This window comes from Lepisosteus platostomus, chromosome 4 (assembly GCF_059453375.1).
Source record: "Lepisosteus platostomus isolate fLepPlt1 chromosome 4, fLepPlt1.hap1, whole genome shotgun sequence".
Lineage (NCBI taxonomy): Eukaryota > Metazoa > Chordata > Actinopteri > Semionotiformes > Lepisosteidae > Lepisosteus > Lepisosteus platostomus.
In genome coordinates this window covers 18,971,872-18,992,281 of record NC_142614.1, presented here as the reverse complement: position 1 = coordinate 18,992,281, position 20,410 = coordinate 18,971,872, and the positions used below count along the sequence as shown (strand labels likewise).

The following is a 20,410-nucleotide window of genomic DNA, read 5'->3' as shown; positions in this document are numbered from 1 at the left end:
TTGTGTAACAACGGATAAGCAATCTAATTAATTCCTATACATGTCCTAATTTAAGGGGACAAATGTCAAGTTTGCTGAATTGATCGTTTTAATGGAATTGCACTTACCTCGCCGAACGCTGATAGAGGATAAAAGCATTTGAATGTTATAGTCAGTTACGCAATTCTGCAGACTGTATGTGTACAGTATGTTGTGAACAAATCGTACAACAAAAAGTGACGAAAATAAACTTAAAGGTTCATACTGCACTACAACAGAACATGCATATACCGATTTACAAAAATATGTATTTATGTTGTATGTGATATATTCTTTCTTTGTGTATTATTAAACCACGTGTGATAATCAATTTTTAAGGATGTCAAATCATTGAATATGGATTAACGTTAAAAAATGTATGTTTTAAGATTGAACACAAATGTTTAATACAGTAAGCGCGCAAGGTGCCGCAAACGTCTAAAAAGTAAAACGAACTGCAAACAAAACAAGCTTATATTAAATAAAATAATATAAACAATATTTTTATAAACTCTCATCACTTTGTTTTTCGTAGATCTTATTTATAATCCATACATTTTTACAATCCATAAAGACCAGATGTGATGGACACTAATAGGCTTATTTAGATCTATGTTGGATATGTGTACTGTATAAAAAACACCCATAAATATTTACTTTTAATGTATCATTTATATATTACAAATATTTGAACAATTTTATAATTCATTTAAGGTATTAAGCAAAAGAGTTTCGAGAGGCATAAAATATAATCAAGAGGAGAAATTCAGGAATGTTTCACCCTAAAAGACTATAATAGGTGACTTATAAGAAAATAAAAGGACGTGTCTACGTCATTCACGGAATTCCATAAAAGTCCATCACAAACGATTTTTTTAGTTCATTAAACAACTGCTCGGGAAGCTTATAAGAGATCTCTGTTTTAAAATAATCTTTGTAATTTGACACAACATACAGTATGTAACGGTGGGAATTTTCGATAACTAAAGACGAATACAAATATATATATAGCCTATATTTCTCAATACAGAAAAGGATATTTGCGTTGCTCTTGTGAAACCAGAAGCTCCTTCACTCGTCTACCTTTGCGTCTGTTGACCTAAATTAGCGTGTAATGAACACACTTACTAGACAAGGAACTGAACAATACGGGATTTTCTACTTAATCAATACAGTGCTGTCAGCTTACTTGGACTGAAAGCAAGCAGCCCTGCCCAGTATCTCCAACCTCAATAACAAACAGCATCCTCTACTGGTGCTCCGCTCGCCTTCCTTAAACCTCCGTGAGAGGCGCGATTTAAACCTTTGTAATGACTCATGGTAAGGAGGCCCCGCCATCCTTCAGAAAGTACTGTCTGCATGAGTTACTAATGATTGTGGTGCATCCAATACATTTATTAATCCGGCTCTTATTAAAATGTCTCCCGCGGAGTCTGCACAAGTGCGCTATAAGCTTTAGTAAGAATTGTAAAAGAAAAGCCCGATAACTCCGCGGTGCATAGCCTACTGATGTAATTCTTATAAAAGCAGTTAGTGATACAGGGGATACTGTATTCGTTGTACTGTCTCGTTAGTGGGATTGCACGCTCTTGTATGTGCAATGGATATAAGGCTTTTAAATATGGACTAGGAGTTGTAGTTTACGAGTTGTAGGAAAAGGCCATTGTAACTATTATTTACAAGTTAAAGTCTGTCATTCTAGTGGTTTGCGAATATGACTCTTCAACAAGATAAACAGAATGGTGTTCTATCCAATAAGCCTCACAAAATAAAAGAACAATAAGAAAAGTTTCACGAACAACAGTATGGGCTGCATATATTTCGTTTGATAATTTATTTTGTAAGGTTCTGCTCCATATAATGAATATTCATTAGAAATATATTTTGCATGCCATTGATTGTATAGCGCATTCTACCACATGAACAACAAAACGGAATAATCTATTTGCAACACACTTGATAAAGGATAACAATACAATATTTGACATTTCCGCAGAAATCAACAATCATCATCAAGATGTGAAACTCGTGGAATGTTTACATTCATTAATGACAGACTGTGTAACTGAGAGCTAATCAAATAAGTTCATGTGCTTTTTTTTTTGCATATACGACGGGTAATTTTTTAAAGAAAACTTGCGTGTTTCTAATGCACTATCTGCCATAGTTCTAACAATTGTCTGATAATCGTGACAAAACTACAATTGTTTAGGACAGCATATGTCGGCGAGTATACTAAATCAGTATCAAATTTGAAATGTTCCAAAATAAAATGTTATTAAAAAGCAAAACCAATTAAGCCGTTGAATTGAGAAAGTCACTTACAATTAATTAAAATCGCAACGAATTACAAGCCTCAGAGCGTAACGCAAAGATTGAATTAATTTATTTTTAATGAATGAAACAACGTCGGCCTGTCTTAAACTGTATTGCATAATGTTATTTAGTAATATTGTTTCTAAAGACTAATTCAGAGACGCAATGTAAACGCGGTTTTTGATTAACGGAAACAATTTATTATTCCTCTACCAGCAGGGTGCACAGTGCACCTTCAGAAAACTGATGAACAATTTCTAACACTACGACTCTGCTGTGCATCCGGTGAAAGTGTTACATCTTTTAAATTCACATCTGATTAATTAAATATTTACTAGTTCGGTGGGCTGGCTGAGTGGTTTTCAATTTTGAAAGAACATGCTGATCTAATCTCGGAAGTCTCTAGACATATAGTCACTGATAGAAGTAATTTTATGCCCTTTGCAATCTAAATTTATTATGAGCTATTCAAAAAATATTTTATTTGCAGCCAGAACAATTTTGCCACTCAGGTTGTAACTTTAACTTAAGATCTTTCAATGTATTTATCAAAGATGACACATATATATATTATTTATAATATATTGGATATTTGACGTTAACGTTCTACGACAAGTGTATGGGAAGCTAATGATTTGAAGATAATAAACACCAAGAAATTTTGAAAATCATTTAAAAATTAAATGACAGAATACATAACACTACTATTATCACTGATGTTGCAAATTTACTAAAGCAATAGAAGAGTTTACACCTAAACTCTATCTATTTTGTATAATGTATACTACGTTTCCATATAAAAGTCTACAGTGACTCAGATTTTTTTAAGAAAAGCTATCGGAGACTCATGGTCCTCAGAATTCTTTTCCTTCAAGATTATATTTTAAAATCAGTCAAATAAACCCCAGATTCAGAAGATATTCAGAAGGGGCACGATAGCAAAACCTGAAGCAGATAGACGGTACTAGTCTTGTCATTAAACAGGTAAGATGAAGTTTGCTTCTAAGGCTTGAGAAGTTCTCCTTCAATGGTTTAGTGAAATAAATATTATAAAAACCGTAAGAACTTCATTTCCAGATCCCCCCCCACCTCCACCATCCCCGATCTAAAAACAACTCGTCGTAGCTTGATACTGTATCAGTGCGATAAAAAGGAAGGTTTATAGAACTTCTGTGTGTTTTCCAATTTTCCATTTCGCTAGTATCAAAGCTTCACTTGTGAATTATGAAAAGAAGAAATCAAAGGTTCTTAGTGAATTCTATCGGAAGTTGCTTATCTTTATGTCATCAGGGAAGATGGGGTGTGGCGCTTTCTTCGAGAAAGAAACATTTCTGCAACATTTTCTTCTTTAAATCATTTGCTTGGTTGTGAAAAAGTCTTCTTAACAACATGCAGAAGAAAAAAAACTTTCATTTTCGTTTTATTGTTTTTTTAATAAAAGTGCAATACATATGAACCTGCAATACACATTTTCTGCGAGATTCGGACAGTTACAAACGTAAGCATTATATAAATTAAGTGTGAAAATCCTAAAATCCAAACATTTTAATTAGCGTAAACACTGGGGAGACAAAACACTTTCTACTCATTATATTACAAATGTATTTTAATTTAAACACAGCTATTTTCTTTATTTGCATGTTAAATCGGAACTTCTTTTTTGTAATTCAACTGGTTTACCTTTATTTCTTCGTTTTAAATGGGGCTTTAACCTTTTTTTAAGACCCGTGGGGCATTTCTTATTCTTAAAATTCTTAATAAATTATTTTAATACTATTCGTGGAGAGAACAATATACTGGAAGCGAAGGAGTCATAAAAGTGTTGAAGCCACAGCCGAGAAAGAAAGGCTAATGAAATTCAGACTATTTAAACTGCCGTTTCTTACGGTGAAAAGTTGTTCAGGAAACAATAAAAACCTGTTGTCATCGCAATTCACAAAACCACCAGAAACCAAATTTTAACGATCATGAAAGAAAGCGGTTAAATGAGAATAATTTTGTCGTTGTGGTGTTCTATACAAAATATTTTACACATAAATATTCACAGTAATATCATTTCTATTTAGTACAACTCACGCTGTTATTTACAAGTATCCCCGCAGGTCCCTCAGTCCAGCCACAGTTATCTGCAGTGCGATAATCACAACGCTTGGATCGCCATCCCGGGCGACCGCTTCTGAGATTGAACTAAATCGTGTAAAGCTTCTTCCCAATGTATTAAAGTCCTTCTTCCTCCTGTTCGTCAAACACAATAAAAATACTGTACTCATCTTGATTTGAAGAAAATAGGCCGCTGCTCAGAACAACAGTTTAGTGCTAGGTTTCCTTGTCTTAAAAATTATATTCTACTTTTTTCGTTCTACGAACTCTCGTTTTCGGACGTGTGGATGTGCAGAGAAGGGTTAGGTTTGTGTTTTTTAAGTAACTGAGTTATTTTTTCGTCGTCTGAGTTGGGATCTAAGGGCTTGTTATATTCGTCATCATCGTCCTCGTTTTCCGAGGCTCCCTTCAGTCTCTCTGTTTCCGAGTCCTGCTTCTTCTTCGCCGTGGCCATCTCTGCCGCGTGTCTTTTCCTCCACTTCGTCCTCCTGTTTTGGAACCAAACCTGAAGAATATGTAAATAAGCACATTTCCTTTATGCATTTTACGTGAGCTATGGAATAGCAAGAATGGTAGCTTTGGGGCAAAAAAAAGAAGTGCTGTTATAATTTGATATTGTGGTCTCCGGGAATGTTAAGTACGTATGGTGTAAATACTGCAGTGTACATATGACTACATTAAATAGTCTTAGTTAAAATTCTCCTAGTGTTATAAAAACATGGTATTCCTTTTTTTAATCAACATACTAAGCTTTTATAACCTTTCAACACGTGTTGCGTAATGTAGGAAACGACCTTTTTAGTCTGACATTACCACGACAAGTGCTATAGAGATAATCATTTTTATTTACATGTTTGTTTTACAAACGTAGAGCCTTCAATCCGATTTGCGACAAGAGTGGAGTTAAAATCATAATACTGACTGAATATTAACGACACATTGCATCTTGTTTCAATTCGTACTACAAAATTTGGTCAAGACGTGCCAGAACATTATTAATAACACCTTTAACAAAACTGTCATTCACAAGCGTTTAAAAACAGTGCGTCGGGTAATTCGAAAAGTGCTCAGTGCTGGTTGTGCTCGAAAACTGCAGCTTTTTTTAAACGGAAATCAGCCACACGCTGATCCTTAAAATATGAGTTTTAGAAGTAGCATCGTCGTATCGTTTACTTTTAAACGAATTTCTTTTGATCGAATGAACTCAGTTTCTAATTTCCTATCAACTAAACCTAAAGCATTTAGATTGAACAATAAACGACAGTATTTCTGAAAACGTGCGTAAACTTTAATAAAAGCTATTCCACAGGAAAAAGGCCGAGTGACCTGAAAGACGGATATATGTGTGTGGGGTACCAAAGCGGATTGTGTTTTTAATCTCAGTAATGTGTGATCTTCATTCTCTTATCTAATGTTTGACAAGATAATCTCACCTTCACTTGACTTTCTGTCATCCCCAATGAATAGGCCAGCCTCGCTCTCTCAGGCCCAGCTAAATATTTCGTTTGTTCGAAAGTCTTTTCTAGTGCAAAAATTTGCTGGCCGGAAAACGTGGGTCTTGTGTGCTTTCTCTTTCCGTCTTTGTCAAGCAGTACAGAACTCTGATCTGAAAAGGAAAAAATACGACTTGAGTTATTCAACAGTCCTACTTTGTTAAGGAAATATATCAAGATATTAAAAGGGCCCTTTTAGTTCGTTTCCGTTGCTATGTTTTAGTAAGAGAATTTGACTACTGCATTACAAACTATTTAAGATTCTTTGAAGAATGATGATATAAATGCCTAACTCGATTTTCGTCAGTGAAAAGATCGATTTAAACATACCCCTGTAGTTTGACAGTACACAGTAAGTGACAGCTTGCATAGCAGTTAACACATCTAAATATAAATATTGCCGCAGCGAAAGCAACAGCAATTGCTATTTTATTACACACTTATTAATATTGTAGCAATAGGCTACTGTTTAAATGTAGTACATGTTCAATCCTCTGAATGATGTAAATTCACTTAAGCATGAAGCAGGACTGACTTTATCGCTGTTGTCCTAACAGTAATGTAATAACGTGAGAAAATAAACTGCTTAACAATAATCATCATTATTGATACTAGCTTTAGTAATTATACAGCGGTATCTATTATTTAACCTAGAATTAACAATTTGTAAATTGCAATCTAAAATGGGTAGAACATGTTCAACTTACGAGGTGAGCAAGCAAATCTGGCATCCCTCCAAGGTGCGCTCTGCATGACCCCCGGCCAAAATATAGGGGTTCTGCCCGGGAGATCTGTTAAGGGTTTGGGATAGCGAGCCACCGCCACTGCGGCCGCGGCACTGGGGCTGAAGTATAGTCCAGGAGGCGGTGGGGGGCTCAGGCTGCTGAACCGGGGCAGTCCTGTGAGAATCCCGGCGGAGGATGTCGCGGCCGCCGCAGCCGCAGCCCCTGCAGCTCCGCTACAGACGATCGAGGGACGGCTGAGGATGTCGTTTATTCCGTGGGGGGTGGCGACCGAATACTGCTGGGGTGATCCGAGAGAAGAGAGTGCAGCTGAAGATTTGATCCCCGGGGAAGACACGGGGATGCCTCCCGGGTTCGGGGAGGTGGCAGACGGGGAGGGCGATGAGGCAGGTCCGTTGGATGTCAGCGGATAAGCTGGGTAAAGTGGGGTCTTCATTTCGGTCATGCTATGCAGAGCTGCTAAAGGAGGGGTACTCAAGAGGAAAGCGCTCTGACGGGTGCCATCCATCTGCCCCACGGCTAACATAACCGAAAAAATATTTAAAACTCAGGTCGAAATTAAATTAAAAAATTACCTATTCCTGTACTTATTCAACAGCAATAATTATATATATATATTCAAGTTAAATGGTCCTTCACGAATAAATATATATCAGGCAATATACAGAGAGCATAATCTGAATGTTAAGTACTGTTTCAACTTGGAGCAAAAAAAATCCAAACCTTCTCATGTAGTTTAAAACACGTTTAAGTCTAAATTAAAAAACAAATTCCTCCCGTGTTTTTTTCACGTCCCAGAAGTCCAGTATTTGTTGTAACCACGACTTTTTTAGGCATCCCTACAAGTGACGGAGTCCGATCTCCTTTCTTTAATCGGGTAATACTTGCGCACACGGCTTTCGACTTGAAGACATATCCAACGCTCCTTGCTTCCTTACTTCAAAGGTAAAGGCAGGTGTTTTAAAACGCTTAAACCTCTATAAATAAAAGAAAATCCTTTTTTGGCCACTGCACACGGAGGTCCTGACTGTAATAAAACATTTTCATCACTTTCTACTTGCTTTTGCCGCAAAAGTCAAAACTTTGGGAATGTCACTCAGAAAGTCGAGGGGGGAGTTTCTATTCCTATTGGGTGACATCTCCAGTGACGTTGCTTGCGTGTAATCCTTAAGGACCAAATGATTTTAGGAGCCGCTCTTATTGGCTCATTTCAGGGCGCTCGTTTGCATATTAAAAGAGTTGCAATTGGACTGGCTGGTTAAACACGTAAAAAAAGGGGGACAAAATCAATCTAGTCAATCTGGGATCTATTTTGACAAATAAAAGAACATCTGCCTTCATTTGTCAGAGACGAAAAAAGACGATTCTTTTGATAGTATTTAATTTAGCAGCCCATTCCCTCTTCCCCTGCTTTGGTTAAATACATCGCCCTGAACAGTTTCCAGACTTTCTATGAATTTGGTTCCAAATAGTTGTCAAAGATTAGGTCAAATGAACTTGCTGTCCGCTGAACAAGCACAAAAAGCAACGCCATAGATGATGAACTGGTGTGAGTCACAGGCCCGTATTCATAAAGCTTTTACGTGGCGGAAATTTTACCATGCGTGTCCTTTTTAAAACAGGATTCGCTAATTCCAGATTTTACAAACTGTTCAATCAGAAAGCTAAAAGATATGTCACTTTCTAGCTTTTGATATCAATTGTGGACGACGGCAAAAGCTTAATGAAAACAAACCATAGTTAGGTTTATAACAGCAAACTGATTCTTTAAATTGCCATTCTTTAATGGTAATAATATTTAGAGAATACGTTTTCGCGGCGATGTTCAAGTGCGGATGACATCATTTTCCGTATATTAATAATAGTTTAATAATTATTATTTGTTCTTTACGTTTTTTTATGTATGTAAATTATTACAAGAAATCTCCAAAATCTTTGAAGGACTATATAAATTTTAGATCTTGATTTATATTGTTGTTTTGCAATTCATTACTGGTTTATTACGGTATAATATTTGGATCTACGTTTTTCTCATCATTTCCTTTCAATAGTACTAGTTGTCGATGACAGGTTAAAATACGTTGAACAAGACTATATCCGAATTAGGCTTTGTACTTGATTCAGATATTTTATTCAGCAGAACACAGTGTACATCCCATATTTTTAATTTAAGATGACAGTTTTGGGTTATGGTCTAACCTGATTATATTTAATACGCGAAAACGTATTTCCCTAGGAGCTTGTCGACACACAAAGATGTCGTTGAGAAAGGCTAATTTTAAAATTAATATTATTCCCTCGCCCCCAACTCAAAACAATCGTTTCAAGTCTGTTTTTACTACATTCAAGCTTCATTAATCAACTAAACTCGTTAATAGTTTCTCAGATTCGCACAATAAAATAACTAATTTCACGAAAAATAAAAAAATATATTTTAATAATTTAAATTATTATTATTATATTCTTATCAACTTATCAGTTGTAGAATGATGGAAACTGTTTTGACTTAAAAATACCCTTAAATGAGCAAACTGCTTAAGTTATGTTTTGGATGTGCAAAAAATCATCAACTGAATAAGTTATAGAATAAAAAATCTGTATAAATGAATTCTGGTCAGCAGTGGATGTAAAACCGTATCAGCATACATTTAACATTATTAATTTAACAACGCTCATTCAGCATTCTGTAAAAAAGAAAAACAATGAAGACCGAACCATCCTAGAGTTCCATTTAAAGTAATAATAGCAATAGCCGTAGGAATACACATGGTCACGTTCCTAAACTTGACCTAGGTGTCTCAAGAACAGTACACAACGCCTCTCACCGCAACACTGTAACCTGTACAGGAGCGACATCTTGTGGAGTAACACGGTATAAACGTCCAAGAGCTGCAGGCAAACTAGAAATCGTTCCTCAAAAAAAGTGGCCGATTTACACAAAATAAAAACAGGTTGGGTCTCACGTTAAAGATTTAGGACAGTTATTTAAATTCCCACTTTACCTGAGGGTAAGAATCTGATCAACAATTGCATTGCATTATAATGGTAATAATATACTTTATTTTATATAGCGACTTTAAAATTAGATTCTCAAAGCATTTATAGTAAGAACAAAAGATAAGATAAAATAGTACAATAAAAAAAACAATGGTTTTGGATAAGGGAGATGTTAAGGGGCAGACATCAAGTAAAAGACTTCCTAAAGAAGGTCTTAAGTCTGGATTTGAAAGCGCTCAGGAAGGTGACTCCGATTTCCATGGGAACCGAATTCCAGTGCATGTAGATGAGAGAAGGGGGACAAACAGGAGACCAGTCAGGAAGATAAAGAATCAGACAGGTACTGAATTACCAAGTCATTTAGAGACTTATAAGTCAGCTTTAAGATTTAGAAAGTGACACAACCTGATAGGAAGCCAGTGTCAGGACTCCAGGAAAAGAGTAATGTGATGACTTGCACTAGACCTGGTCAGGATTCTGGCCAGTGCAGTTTGTTCAATGTGGATTTAGATACCCCAGCAATGAGGGATTGCACTAATACATGTTTAGAGAAGACAAAGGTGTTGACCAGTTTTTAATCTAGTCAAGAGACATCATAGGATGTAGTCAGGATATATTTGTAGAATCTTATACAATATTTTAAAATGCTAAACAGCCAAGACACTCAACATGCACAGTAAGCCATTACACAAGCTTGTTTAGTCTTAGTCTAGTACTGTCTTGTTGAAATGTTTCATGAATTCAGGACTTTGAATGTGTTCTGGAGGTTTATAAGCAAAATGGCACCTACCCATTCAATTAGCTTTAAAAAATTAAGCCAACCGACCATTGCATGACACTTTTGGGGTGATGATGCAGGTGTTAAAATCTTCCAAGAAAATGGATGTTAAACTCGTAAAACTTCATCACATGAAGTCAAGGGCATCTTGGATCATTCTACTGTTACACATATTTTCCAAAGCAAATGCAGGCAGACCTCTGAGAACATTATTCAGACTAAGACAACTATGGCATCATTTAATACCTGATGAGCCAGACAGGAGAGATCCTGCAGATACACTGGCCCGCCAGGACCAGAACATTTCTGGTCTCTCTTTACCATGTAAAACATTTCACTTAATATGTACAAGTAGAAGAAATATTTTGCTTTGGAATGTTGTTTGGCAAAATCCTGTAGAAAAGTGACGCATCAATGACATCCGACACTGAATGAATGCTGCTTTAGACACCAACAGTTAAGTCACTTGGCATGTCATTTCACAGTCCCACTGCGTCACCCTATTCATACCAGAGGTAATCTGCAGACTTGTAGTGCACCACTCACATGAAGGAGCAGATTAAAAATGCTGAGGTCAGCACTGAAGAAAAACCTTTATTCTTTCCTTTGACCACAGCATCCCAAAGCACCAGTTTTATAACACAGAGCTGTTAAAAACTACAACTGTCTGAAAAACCCAAGAAGTCCCACAAGAACATGTCTTAACAGACAGTATCATCAGGTGTTAAATGCTTGAAATTGCATAAGTTCTGCAACTATTTACAGAATGTGGATCTAGAATTCATGCAATGCCGAGTGTGCAACGGAAAAATCAGATCTTCCTTCCACCGACTGGAATTATAACTGGTTTCACACATGGCCTTGAGCCTCCCCTCCATGTTATGAACCACCCCAAACATTTTAATCAATCTCAATAGGTGTAAATAATGTAAATGACAGCCCACAGATTTGTGCTGGATTTTGTCTTTATTAAAAATACATTTACTCTCGAGCCATGAGCTTCTGCTTTTTCAGCTTCTTCTGGGAAACCTGAAAGAACAAAAATAGTCAACATCAGCTCAGGGTATAGTTCAACATTGCACTTTCTGCAATTAATCGAGTCTGGGAGGACCACTGTCAGGTTTCATTTGAGCTCAGTCTAAACCATCTTATTGTCATCTTAACTGGACCAATTTAAAAGCTCATCTCAGCACTTCAGGTATTAGTGCTTTGAAGAGACCCAGGAAACTGGCACACCACCCCTTCCGTGACCAGGACTGGGAATCTAGCTTGGAGGAAAGAAACCTGTACTGCAGCAAGCCAAACAGCAAAGGTTTTGTACTTCACACTTGCTTATGATTTCTTAGAAAGGTTTGCAGAAGATAACAGTGTAACTGGAGAGAAGGTACCTGCCCAGACTCTGCACATGTAGATCTTGGTTGCTCAGAATAAACTTTTTTTTTCATGGTTTCTCCAAAGGTGTCCTAAGAAGTCATCATTGCAACCATCAGCTAACAATTTTGTAAAACACCAAAAAAGCCTTTAATGAAACTGTCAATAACAGTTTTCCAACTGTCACTGACACTTTTAAAACTACAGCAATACTATAAGCAATCACTACAAGCTTAACTGGTCTAGCATCCTTCTGTTAGACCCTAACAGATATGCTTTGTATTTACTACTTCAAATAAGTAAAAAAAATTAGATTTTGAGAAGTTCAATAGCCAACCGCTTAGAACACTGCCCCATGTAAAATGTCCATTAACACTTTAAGAGCCTGACCTGCCCTCCCTTTCCTTTTGCTCACAATATCCTGCAGTCTCTATCCTGGTCTCCTTCTGATTACGATCAAGAAGGGAGTGCAAAATCTCTAAACATTTATTCCAATTTAAAGTATGAGGAAAAAAAAAACTTACATACAGAGCATCAAAGAAACCTTTTAACTACAACAAATTCAGCTACCAGGAAAATGATGTGTTGTAGCAGACAAACTTACATTTTAGTGAACAGAAATTACACAAGTAAATTAGTTATGCTGATTACCATTTGAGATCAATAGTGCTGCTCCATAGGGAATCCACTGTGAAAGTCGCTGGCTAATGGCATATGGCTACCACTGGAAACAATTCAAGCTGTATAATGGATGTACTCTGCACCAGGCTGCATTAGTCCAGGAAGGAGTAAAAGTAAGACAGAAGCAGCTGTGCTGTCTGATTGCTGGGATCTGATTAGTTACTTGTGGGCTCAGGGCTACAAAGTGACTAACTGCAACACTACCTCAGGAATATTTTAAGCAGTCTGGTTTTCTAAAGGGGATGACATCACTTTCTATAACACGCTCAACACTAATAAGTCCTGTAAAATAACCATTAAGCTGTCTACTTTGTGTGGCAACTACAGTTTAAAGAAATCACCCCTAGCTCATCTTATAAAGGTTTGAAGGGACTCAAGTCGAGCAACTAGGGCACCACAGCATACACCCCATTCTCATCTCACAAAAAGCTGCTAAAACGTAAGCAGCACAAGGACTCATCATCCTGCTGGAATGTTGCAAAATCCAGGACAGCCCACAGGAAACAGCAAGTGAGGTGCCAGGATTTTATTCAACGTAGGACTGTACATTTAGGTTGTGGATCTTTGCAGGCAGTAGAGGTTTTCATGGGTGAAACCCAAGGTGAACTGAAGTGAAATGAGGCGATTTGGTGGTTATGTAACAAAAAACAATCAAAATATGTGAAATCTGTATAATTGACCTAAAAATGTGCATGCCTACAGCGATTTTGATGCTCAGTATGTAATTAGTCTTTTTTGCTTACTTCCCAAGCCAATGATGGCTCACCATTTCTCTCTCGTCAAGAGATGGCAAGCTGAATTAAATCAATTCTCAGCCTATTTAACACCCTTTCTCTGTACCTCCCAAAGAAATTACTTAATAGGCTTAATATTGTATGACTAAACCTGACACAGGTCTGCAACCTGAACATAGCAGATCCAAAGGACTTTTAATTGCCAAATGTTACCTTCTTCTTCTGAGCAACCTCCTCTTCTGGTTTGGGTACGATCTGCTCCTTCTCTGTGAGGATCATCTCAATGTGGCAAGGGGAGCTCATGTAGGGGTTGATGCGGCCGTGAGCACGGTAGGTACGCCTGCGCATCTTGGGAGCTTTGTTGACTTGGATGTGCTCGATCACCAGAGAATCCACGTCGAGGCCCTACACCCAGGGAGCAAACTGTTTCAGCTCCGAGCAGAATTTCATAGAATGTCAAGGCTGAGTTTCTACTCGGAGGCAGGCGCATTAAAGCAAGACACCACCTTGAGCAAAACTGCTTTTACTCGGGCCCTTTCAGCTGCACTTTACACTGCTGTTAAGTGTTCACATGCAGCATTTATAACAGAAATAAATTAGCTTCAAGAAAAAACTGCAAACCCAATGGCTGCAACAAGTTGTGTAACTTACACTATCATCACAATATTTACCATAATTGCTCAGGGTTTAGAATTTTTTTTCATGGTATTTCCAAAGGTGTCCTAAGAAGTCATCATCGCAATTATGGCTTTTTCTAGAATCTTAAAATGAATGTCACATTTTATAATGAATACAAGCTGATTCTAAACACAAATGAAAAACTAAACATTTTTACAACAGAATAGACAACTTAATAACCTATTGCAGGAAATAACAGTATTTGGCTACACGCGATGGCTATAGCTTTCATTCAAGTTCTGTACACAAAACTGATTTATACCGATTGTATAAAACCTGCCATGACACAATCACATACAGTAAAAGAATTGAGGTATGACCCATGCACACTGTACTACATTCTGCATTGGATCATAAAAAAGACAGTGCACATGTTCAGCTGAATCTCAACAGGAAAACCTGCCATACTTCAGCAACTTCCTAAGTAGAACTGTGCAAACACATCATTGTTCTAAGATTTAAACATTTTGCCTTAGTTTATGAGTAACTTTACAACACTATAACACATAGCCACTAACACAACATTGGAGGATGCATTCCTGCAACACTGACCAAGGGCTTATAACTAGTTTGTTTTTAAGACAGCGATGGTAAATCCATTTGTAATCACTACCATCTAGAAATCTTTCAGATGTAATATATCTGTCATATATAAACTGCAATCTCCCAATGGTGTCTATTCAGGTTGTTCACATCAGACCACTGCCACCTAAACCACTTTTAAGCATTTGAAGTCTAAACCTTGAGAGACTAATTACCTTGAGCTCAGCATTACTCTCGGCATTCTTAAGCATGTGGAGAAGGAACTCAGCACTCTTCTTTGGCCAACGGCCCTGTGTCCAGTCCCACTGCTTAGCCTAATTCAGAAAAATGTTAATTAATACACCAATATCATTTTCCTTTGCTCAGTAAAAAAAGGATAAATGTGAAACTGAGCTTTTTAGTTTGACAAAAGCAAGATACCAATATGTGCCCAAGTTACACAATGGAACGGTTGCTCAGAGATAAAAAGGTTGTTTTCATGCTTAAATCCAAAGGTGTCCTAAGATGGTCATCACTGCAACCGTTGCTTGCAACTGTGTAACACGCATGCAAAAAGCATATCCAAAAACAAGACATTTTGTATATACAATGGGCAGCACAAGACCCCAGTTGTGCCTAACACACTAAACTATTAAAGACGTACCAGAGTACATGAAGAGGGAGAACTACGTGAGGGATGGATAAGGCAATACCTTTTACAGCATGCTACCTAATCAAGTCTCTTCCTTTCATTCCTTTGGCAAGGGAAGTTTATCTTATGGGCCGATCCCAAAATGCGGGGCTGGGAGTGGGCTCAAATGCTGTAACAAGTGAAAAAGAAAGGGCATATGGGGACGTAGTGGGAGGTCTGAGGGGAGAGTAACCTTAAAGGGGAAGACAAAAAGTTAAGTTTGCTGCAAAAAGGACATTTTGGAAAATGGTTAAAAAGGAATACTGAAATGGAGCTGGGAAGGGTTTCTCTATTTTCATTCATCATACTAAGTGTGTTTATACTAGTAATCTGGCATAGAACAGGCTCGAGTACACCAAGTGGGGGTTATAACTGAGTTCCCATAGAAATATCATAGGCCACCTGCAATAATTGCCCAAGTTATGCCAAGCCAATGGGAAACAATTTAAATACCAAATCTTACACTATTCAGTGTGCCATTCAATCGCAGTTCTCATGATAAGCAGCATACAAACCAAACCATGGCCAGAGCACATTAATGATCACAAAACCCATGTTTCTGCACAAGTTTTCCCATGAGCAATCAAGGAGACTTTATTCAGAACTACTGAAGAGTGGAAATGGTTGGTCTGGCAATTGCCATAAAAGGGAACTATAATACTAACATCTTGCATAGTGAGTGTATGAAGCATTATAATTGCGTTTCCGATTTGAGGTAGCTATTAACACATAACAGACAGCGTCAAATAGAGCAAGATCTGGTATTTCAAAGTTTCACATTACTCTAGCTGACCTGGGGGTGCTGCAACTGAGAGCTGCATCATACCTACAAGTGGTTCACTGGCCTGTAAGCTGCCGCAGAGCTCGCCATGTTAAAGGGCTGAAAAGTGATTACCGTGGGAAAGCAAACGCATTCCATTCACAGTGACCCTCTCACTCCCATCCAGAAACTCACCTGGGCACACCGGCCAACTCCCCCGTTGTACCGACGGAAGGGGACGCACTGGCGCTTCACAACGACATCCTTCAGGTACTTGGTAGCCTTGCGGATGTGCATGCCTTTGATGGCCTGAGCAGTCTCACGGGTGTTCTAGGACAGAGCACGTTACACAAGAAGGCAGAGCTGCATTACATGAGATCTGACTGAGCCGTTTCCCTGAGGGGCACATCTGCATCAAGCATGGTGGTTAAAAATTGCTCAGATTATAATTTGGTTTTGTCATATTGAATTCCAAAGGTCTCCTAAGTTTGATCATCACAGCAAAATTCAACACCAGCCTTTATTTTCGATACTACCATTTTACTACATCTAAATACTTAGACTATTATATTTTGCCATAATTTTTTTTCATATTAGGACAAGACAAATATACACCCGAAAAAGGCTTCACAGCTGAAACGTTGCGTTTCCTTTCTTCTCTTTTCAGCATGGAATAAACCTTTATTTGTTCCTTTGCAGCCTAAGAATACTGACGCAGCTACCCACCTGAACTACTAAGCCATATATAGTTTGTCAAAATAAGATAAAATAATGATCACATATGTTCATATGGTGAAAGTACTAAATTGTGCATTTCCTTAGTTTTAGAAGCTCATCAATTTTCCTTCAACATGATTTGCTTTAGGTAAAAGAATATTAAAAGCAAGTGTTCAAATATCCCAGAGTCAATTTCAGACATTAAGATGTGATGAAACTTTTAAGTTTAATTTTCCGATATAAAATGATTCAAAACTCTAAAGCTGGGCTGATTTTCAGGACTAGGCAGAAGTGTTGTATTTTTCACTAATTAATGTGTAGCAGGGAACAAGAATGCCCTGCAGCAGTAAAAAAAAAAAAATCACTTAAAACCTAAATCAGCTGGACAGAATACCACCAGGGTCACCTAAAGTGGTCTAAGTGCATGTATGCAGTTTCATAACCACCACAGGCCCCCTCCAGAAAGGCAAGAGATCTACACTACTGCTTTTCAGAGTGCTGGACCAGGGAACAGGAAGTACCAGGTCACTGAGACAGCCACAGGTAGATAATCCAGGTCATAACTACACAGACCAAGACACTGAGAGAAAACAGAGTGGCTCCTACATTTGAGTAACATGTATCTAAACACCGTTTTGAAGCCAATACCACAATATTGCCTATCTCAGGTAGGGTTATTTTCTCTGCTTAACCATGCCCAAATGGCCTTACCGATAACCATATTTACAGCCACAGAGCATGTGGATTGATCATTGCATGTAAATCACTTTCTTGGCTTGTGACCCCGTTCCTTTCAAAACCATGTGCTGAGGGCTTTTATTGTTTGGTTGTTAATGTTTTAGTAATTAATCTAAGTTGAAATATAACACAGACTCGTTTAGTAATGACGTAAAATACACTAAACAGGCAGCTCTCTCATGCATTGGTAAATAAGACGTATACTAACATCAACAACTCCGTAAGTTATTTTCCTACAGGTGATATAGTAGTCTTTAACAGTTAATATACAAACCAATGCAGTGTTTTATCTATATTTCACAGACACGCCTAATATTTTCATTTAGTAGTGTAACAGTGGCAGCCTAACATAGAAAACTAAACCTGTTCTTTTATTGTATGCAAATATCTTCGCTGGTCTCAGAAACCAAATACACGTGGGTTGATTTCAGACAATCACCCTGGATCAACAACTGCAACATTTATTCTTAAAACGCCTTCCACGCTGTTTTTTCATACGTTAGGCAAACTGTACGAAATAACATTACATTCGAAAACATCTGCTTTTCGAAAAATAAGAGCTCCCCTTTTGGTATCTATTTATAGTATAAAACAGAACCGCTCACTTGCCTTAAAATAAGAACCAAGGGTCTTTCACACAAGAATAAATCGTTACCTTGAAGTGGACCCGCAGATTGGATCCCCTGGCTTTGCATGCTGTTGGGAAAGAAACACCGGTAAGACGACAAAGCATGAAGACCAACTGAATTAAAACAAGATCACAGGGCAAGGTGATGGCGCGGACAGTTCCAACGTTAAAACTTACATTTAGTTGGGTTCTCGGGATCAAGAGAATAGCGGACCATTCTGACAACTTCGCTGTAAAAAAAACAAACAAACAGGAAAATGGATAAATTATAAACGTATTCAAAGCAAGCAAAATTACTCCATGAACAACAGCCGGAGGAGAAACATGTTCCACGTTACAGAGACCGATGCAGGCCTTGCACTCTATATAGAGGATTATGAATGAAGATCACCGTTTATCAGATTAAGAAATCAGCGTTCTTTAGACCATTCGTCAAGTTTTTCAAATGATTAATATTTCTCCTCACATGTACTGAACATCAAATCAGTGTTTTGCTTATTTCCGTACAATAAGGCTGAACTGGTCAGCGCAAAATGTAGGCGGCAGTCAGCCATTGTATCGTTCTGGTGCTAAGACTGGGAGTTTAATGTAAACATCTCTTAATAATCCACATATCAACAGTAAAAACATCCTCTACTACTGTATAACACACAGCATTGTTATATTTTAGTTTCAGAAGCACGATGCCTAAGATTTAAGACAGATTTTAGCTATCTTCGCAGCGCCCATATTCTCTATCATGACCTACTCTTGTCAGTCCGCGACAGGGAAGAGGAAAGACAACGTGCCCCGGAAGCACAAATGGACTCGTGTGATATCGCGAGATGAAATGCCGAAACGAGAATCATGAAGCTATCACTGCTTTCTTAGACAGTGGTGTACTGCAACAAATGCTATTATTTCGTGTCAGGATATAATTATCAGATCCACACAAGAAGTGACCATGGTTCTTAAGCGAACAAAACTCCACTATCGATTATTTTCAAACGGAAAAAAGACAATGTTTTAATGACTATGAAATCTAACAGCATTTCAATTCAAACCTGTAAATATATTTTAATCTAAATAATTACTTTTATCTTTTATATTCTTGTTTTATCAGACATATATTTTACGATATTGGGCCTGGTTGTAAGAGTTATTCTTTATTCCTGTTTCATCTTTTATCATTGTTAAAAGTAGTTACTGTTCTATCATTCCTAATTGCCTGAAAGTTTCTGTTCTCGTAATTCTTTGCATTTTAAAAATTAAGAAGTTTGGTTTAGAAATGTTCCTCTTCATTCCCTCGTTACTCATAAGTTCTGGTTGGACAACCTTCGTAAATACAAACTGTTGGATATAAATATTCAGTGGGATATCCTGTTCTCATTCAAACATTCAATCTTTGGAATATGCCAGTTTTTTGGACACACCAAAGAGTATTATTATGATTTTCTGCATTCAAGGGTACGGGACATTAAAAATATCTCACCCTTATGTCTCTGGAAGAATTATATTTAATTTCAGGTTTGTTCCAACAATTTGTCCATAAATGCAAATCCACAGTAGTGCTTTTACATTACCAAGCCACTATGGCATCTACATTGTGAGATAGACTATTTTCTTGTGCTGTATGACCTAGATGTGCCAACACTATTTTTCAATCCAATCAGACATCATCTGCTTGCAGAAAATGTGAGTCTTGTTCCTTGAAACAATAAGAAATTGCAATATCAAAATCGGCAAGTTGTAACTAGTCCTCAATTTCTTCTCCTAGTTCTGGGCTCTCTCTCTTTCCTAGCGTTAATCCCGCATCAGCAGGGTCCAACCGGGTCCAGCAGGGTTCAATACTCCAACCGGCGCGTCGCTCCGCCTGCCGTCGAAGGGGGGGGGGGAGAACAAAGTAATGTAGACAATTCATAGAGGGGGATTATTAGGAGGCATGGGAAATTTGGCCAGGACGGGGTTTCCTACTCTTTTCGAGAAACACCCTGGGATTTTTAATGACCACAGAGAGTCAGGACCTCGGTTTTACGTCTCATCCGAAGGACAGCGCTTATTTACAGTATAGTGTCTCTTCTAGTTCTGGGCTATGATTGACAAATCCTAGTCCTGGAGGTTTGTTCCAAATTGAGTATTTACTTGATTAGTCATAATTACCAGCTTCCTCAGACCCTGTGCAGGTGGATTAAACAGACCGATAATTCAATTCAATTCAATTTATTTCTATATAGCACCTTTCACAACAAGGTTGCCCCAAGGCGCTTAACAATGCAAGTGACCATACATTTTATAAATACAGAACAGAAAAGACCAGAAGACAACGGAGGAGAGGAACCAAAAACACCTTAGTAAGGAAAAAAAAACCTCTAGGGGTCCAATAATGTTTCCTGGTCATCCAGGCAGACTTAGTGTTATTTCTGGTCCCCTATTATTTTGCTTTGTTTGGGTATCAGGTCTTTCATG

The 20,410-nt window shown here is 37.7% G+C and overlaps 2 protein-coding genes and 4 non-coding genes across 6 annotated transcripts; all 6 read right to left on the bottom strand.

The window, feature by feature from the left end:
* Window positions 1-3,741: 3,741 nt before the first annotated feature.
* On the bottom strand, window positions 3,742-7,816 carry nkx6-1 (NK6 homeobox 1). Its single transcript, XM_088628852.1, has 3 exons — window positions 6,635-7,816; window positions 5,868-6,040; window positions 3,742-4,939 (listed from the first exon to the last, which is right to left on the bottom strand). Exons 1-3 carry the CDS (start codon window positions 7,194-7,196, stop codon window positions 4,694-4,696), a joined length of 981 nt encoding a protein of 326 aa, XP_088484978.1. The 5' UTR covers window positions 7,197-7,816; the 3' UTR covers window positions 3,742-4,693.
* A 3,576-nt stretch (window positions 7,817-11,392) lies between these two features.
* rpl17 (ribosomal protein L17) lies at window positions 11,393-18,799 on the bottom strand. Its single transcript, XM_088628851.1, has 7 exons — window positions 18,714-18,799; window positions 18,143-18,195; window positions 17,993-18,033; window positions 16,078-16,212; window positions 14,668-14,766; window positions 13,445-13,636; window positions 11,393-11,474 (listed from the first exon to the last, which is right to left on the bottom strand). Exons 2-7 carry the CDS (start codon window positions 18,180-18,182, stop codon window positions 11,427-11,429), a joined length of 555 nt encoding a protein of 184 aa, XP_088484977.1. The 5' UTR covers window positions 18,183-18,195; window positions 18,714-18,799; the 3' UTR covers window positions 11,393-11,426.
* LOC148672887 (small nucleolar RNA SNORD58) lies at window positions 11,863-11,928 on the bottom strand. The gene has a single exon (XR_015936234.1). It is a non-coding gene; the product is annotated as a small nucleolar RNA SNORD58 (small nucleolar RNA).
* LOC148672886 (small nucleolar RNA SNORD58) lies at window positions 13,907-13,973 on the bottom strand. The gene has a single exon (XR_015936236.1). It is a non-coding gene; the product is annotated as a small nucleolar RNA SNORD58 (small nucleolar RNA).
* Window positions 14,903-14,972, bottom strand: LOC148672885 (small nucleolar RNA SNORD58). Its single transcript, XR_015936235.1, has one exon. It is a non-coding gene; the product is annotated as a small nucleolar RNA SNORD58 (small nucleolar RNA).
* Window positions 16,316-16,386, bottom strand: LOC148672884 (small nucleolar RNA SNORD58). Its single transcript, XR_015936237.1, has one exon. It is a non-coding gene; the product is annotated as a small nucleolar RNA SNORD58 (small nucleolar RNA).
* Window positions 18,800-20,410: the final 1,611 nt, after the last annotated feature.

What these genes read in the sequence shown, in the direction of transcription:
- rpl17 (XM_088628851.1), bottom strand. Translation starts at nt 18,182, where the DNA reads ATGGTCCGCTATTCTCTTGATCCCGAGAACCCAACTAAAT. An exon ending in GAGTTGGCCGGTGTGCCCAG is followed by an intron (nt 14,767 to 16,077) that starts GTGAGTTTCTGG and finishes TTTCTGAATTAG; the next exon opens with GCTAAGCAGTGGGACTGGAC. An exon ending in AGGTTGCTCAGAAGAAGAAG is followed by an intron (nt 11,475 to 13,444) that starts GTAACATTTGGC and finishes TTGTTCTTTCAG; the next exon opens with GTTTCCCAGAAGAAGCTGAA.
- nkx6-1 (XM_088628852.1), bottom strand. Translation starts at nt 7,196, where the DNA reads ATGTTAGCCGTGGGGCAGATGGATGGCACCCGTCAGAGCGCTTTCCTC. An exon ending in CAGATTTGCTTGCTCACCTC is followed by an intron (nt 6,041 to 6,634) that starts GTAAGTTGAACA and finishes TTTCCTTTTCAG; the next exon opens with ATCAGAGTTCTGTACTGCTT. An exon ending in TGACAGAAAGTCAAGTGAAG is followed by an intron (nt 4,940 to 5,867) that starts GTGAGATTATCT and finishes CATATTCTTCAG; the next exon opens with GTTTGGTTCCAAAACAGGAG.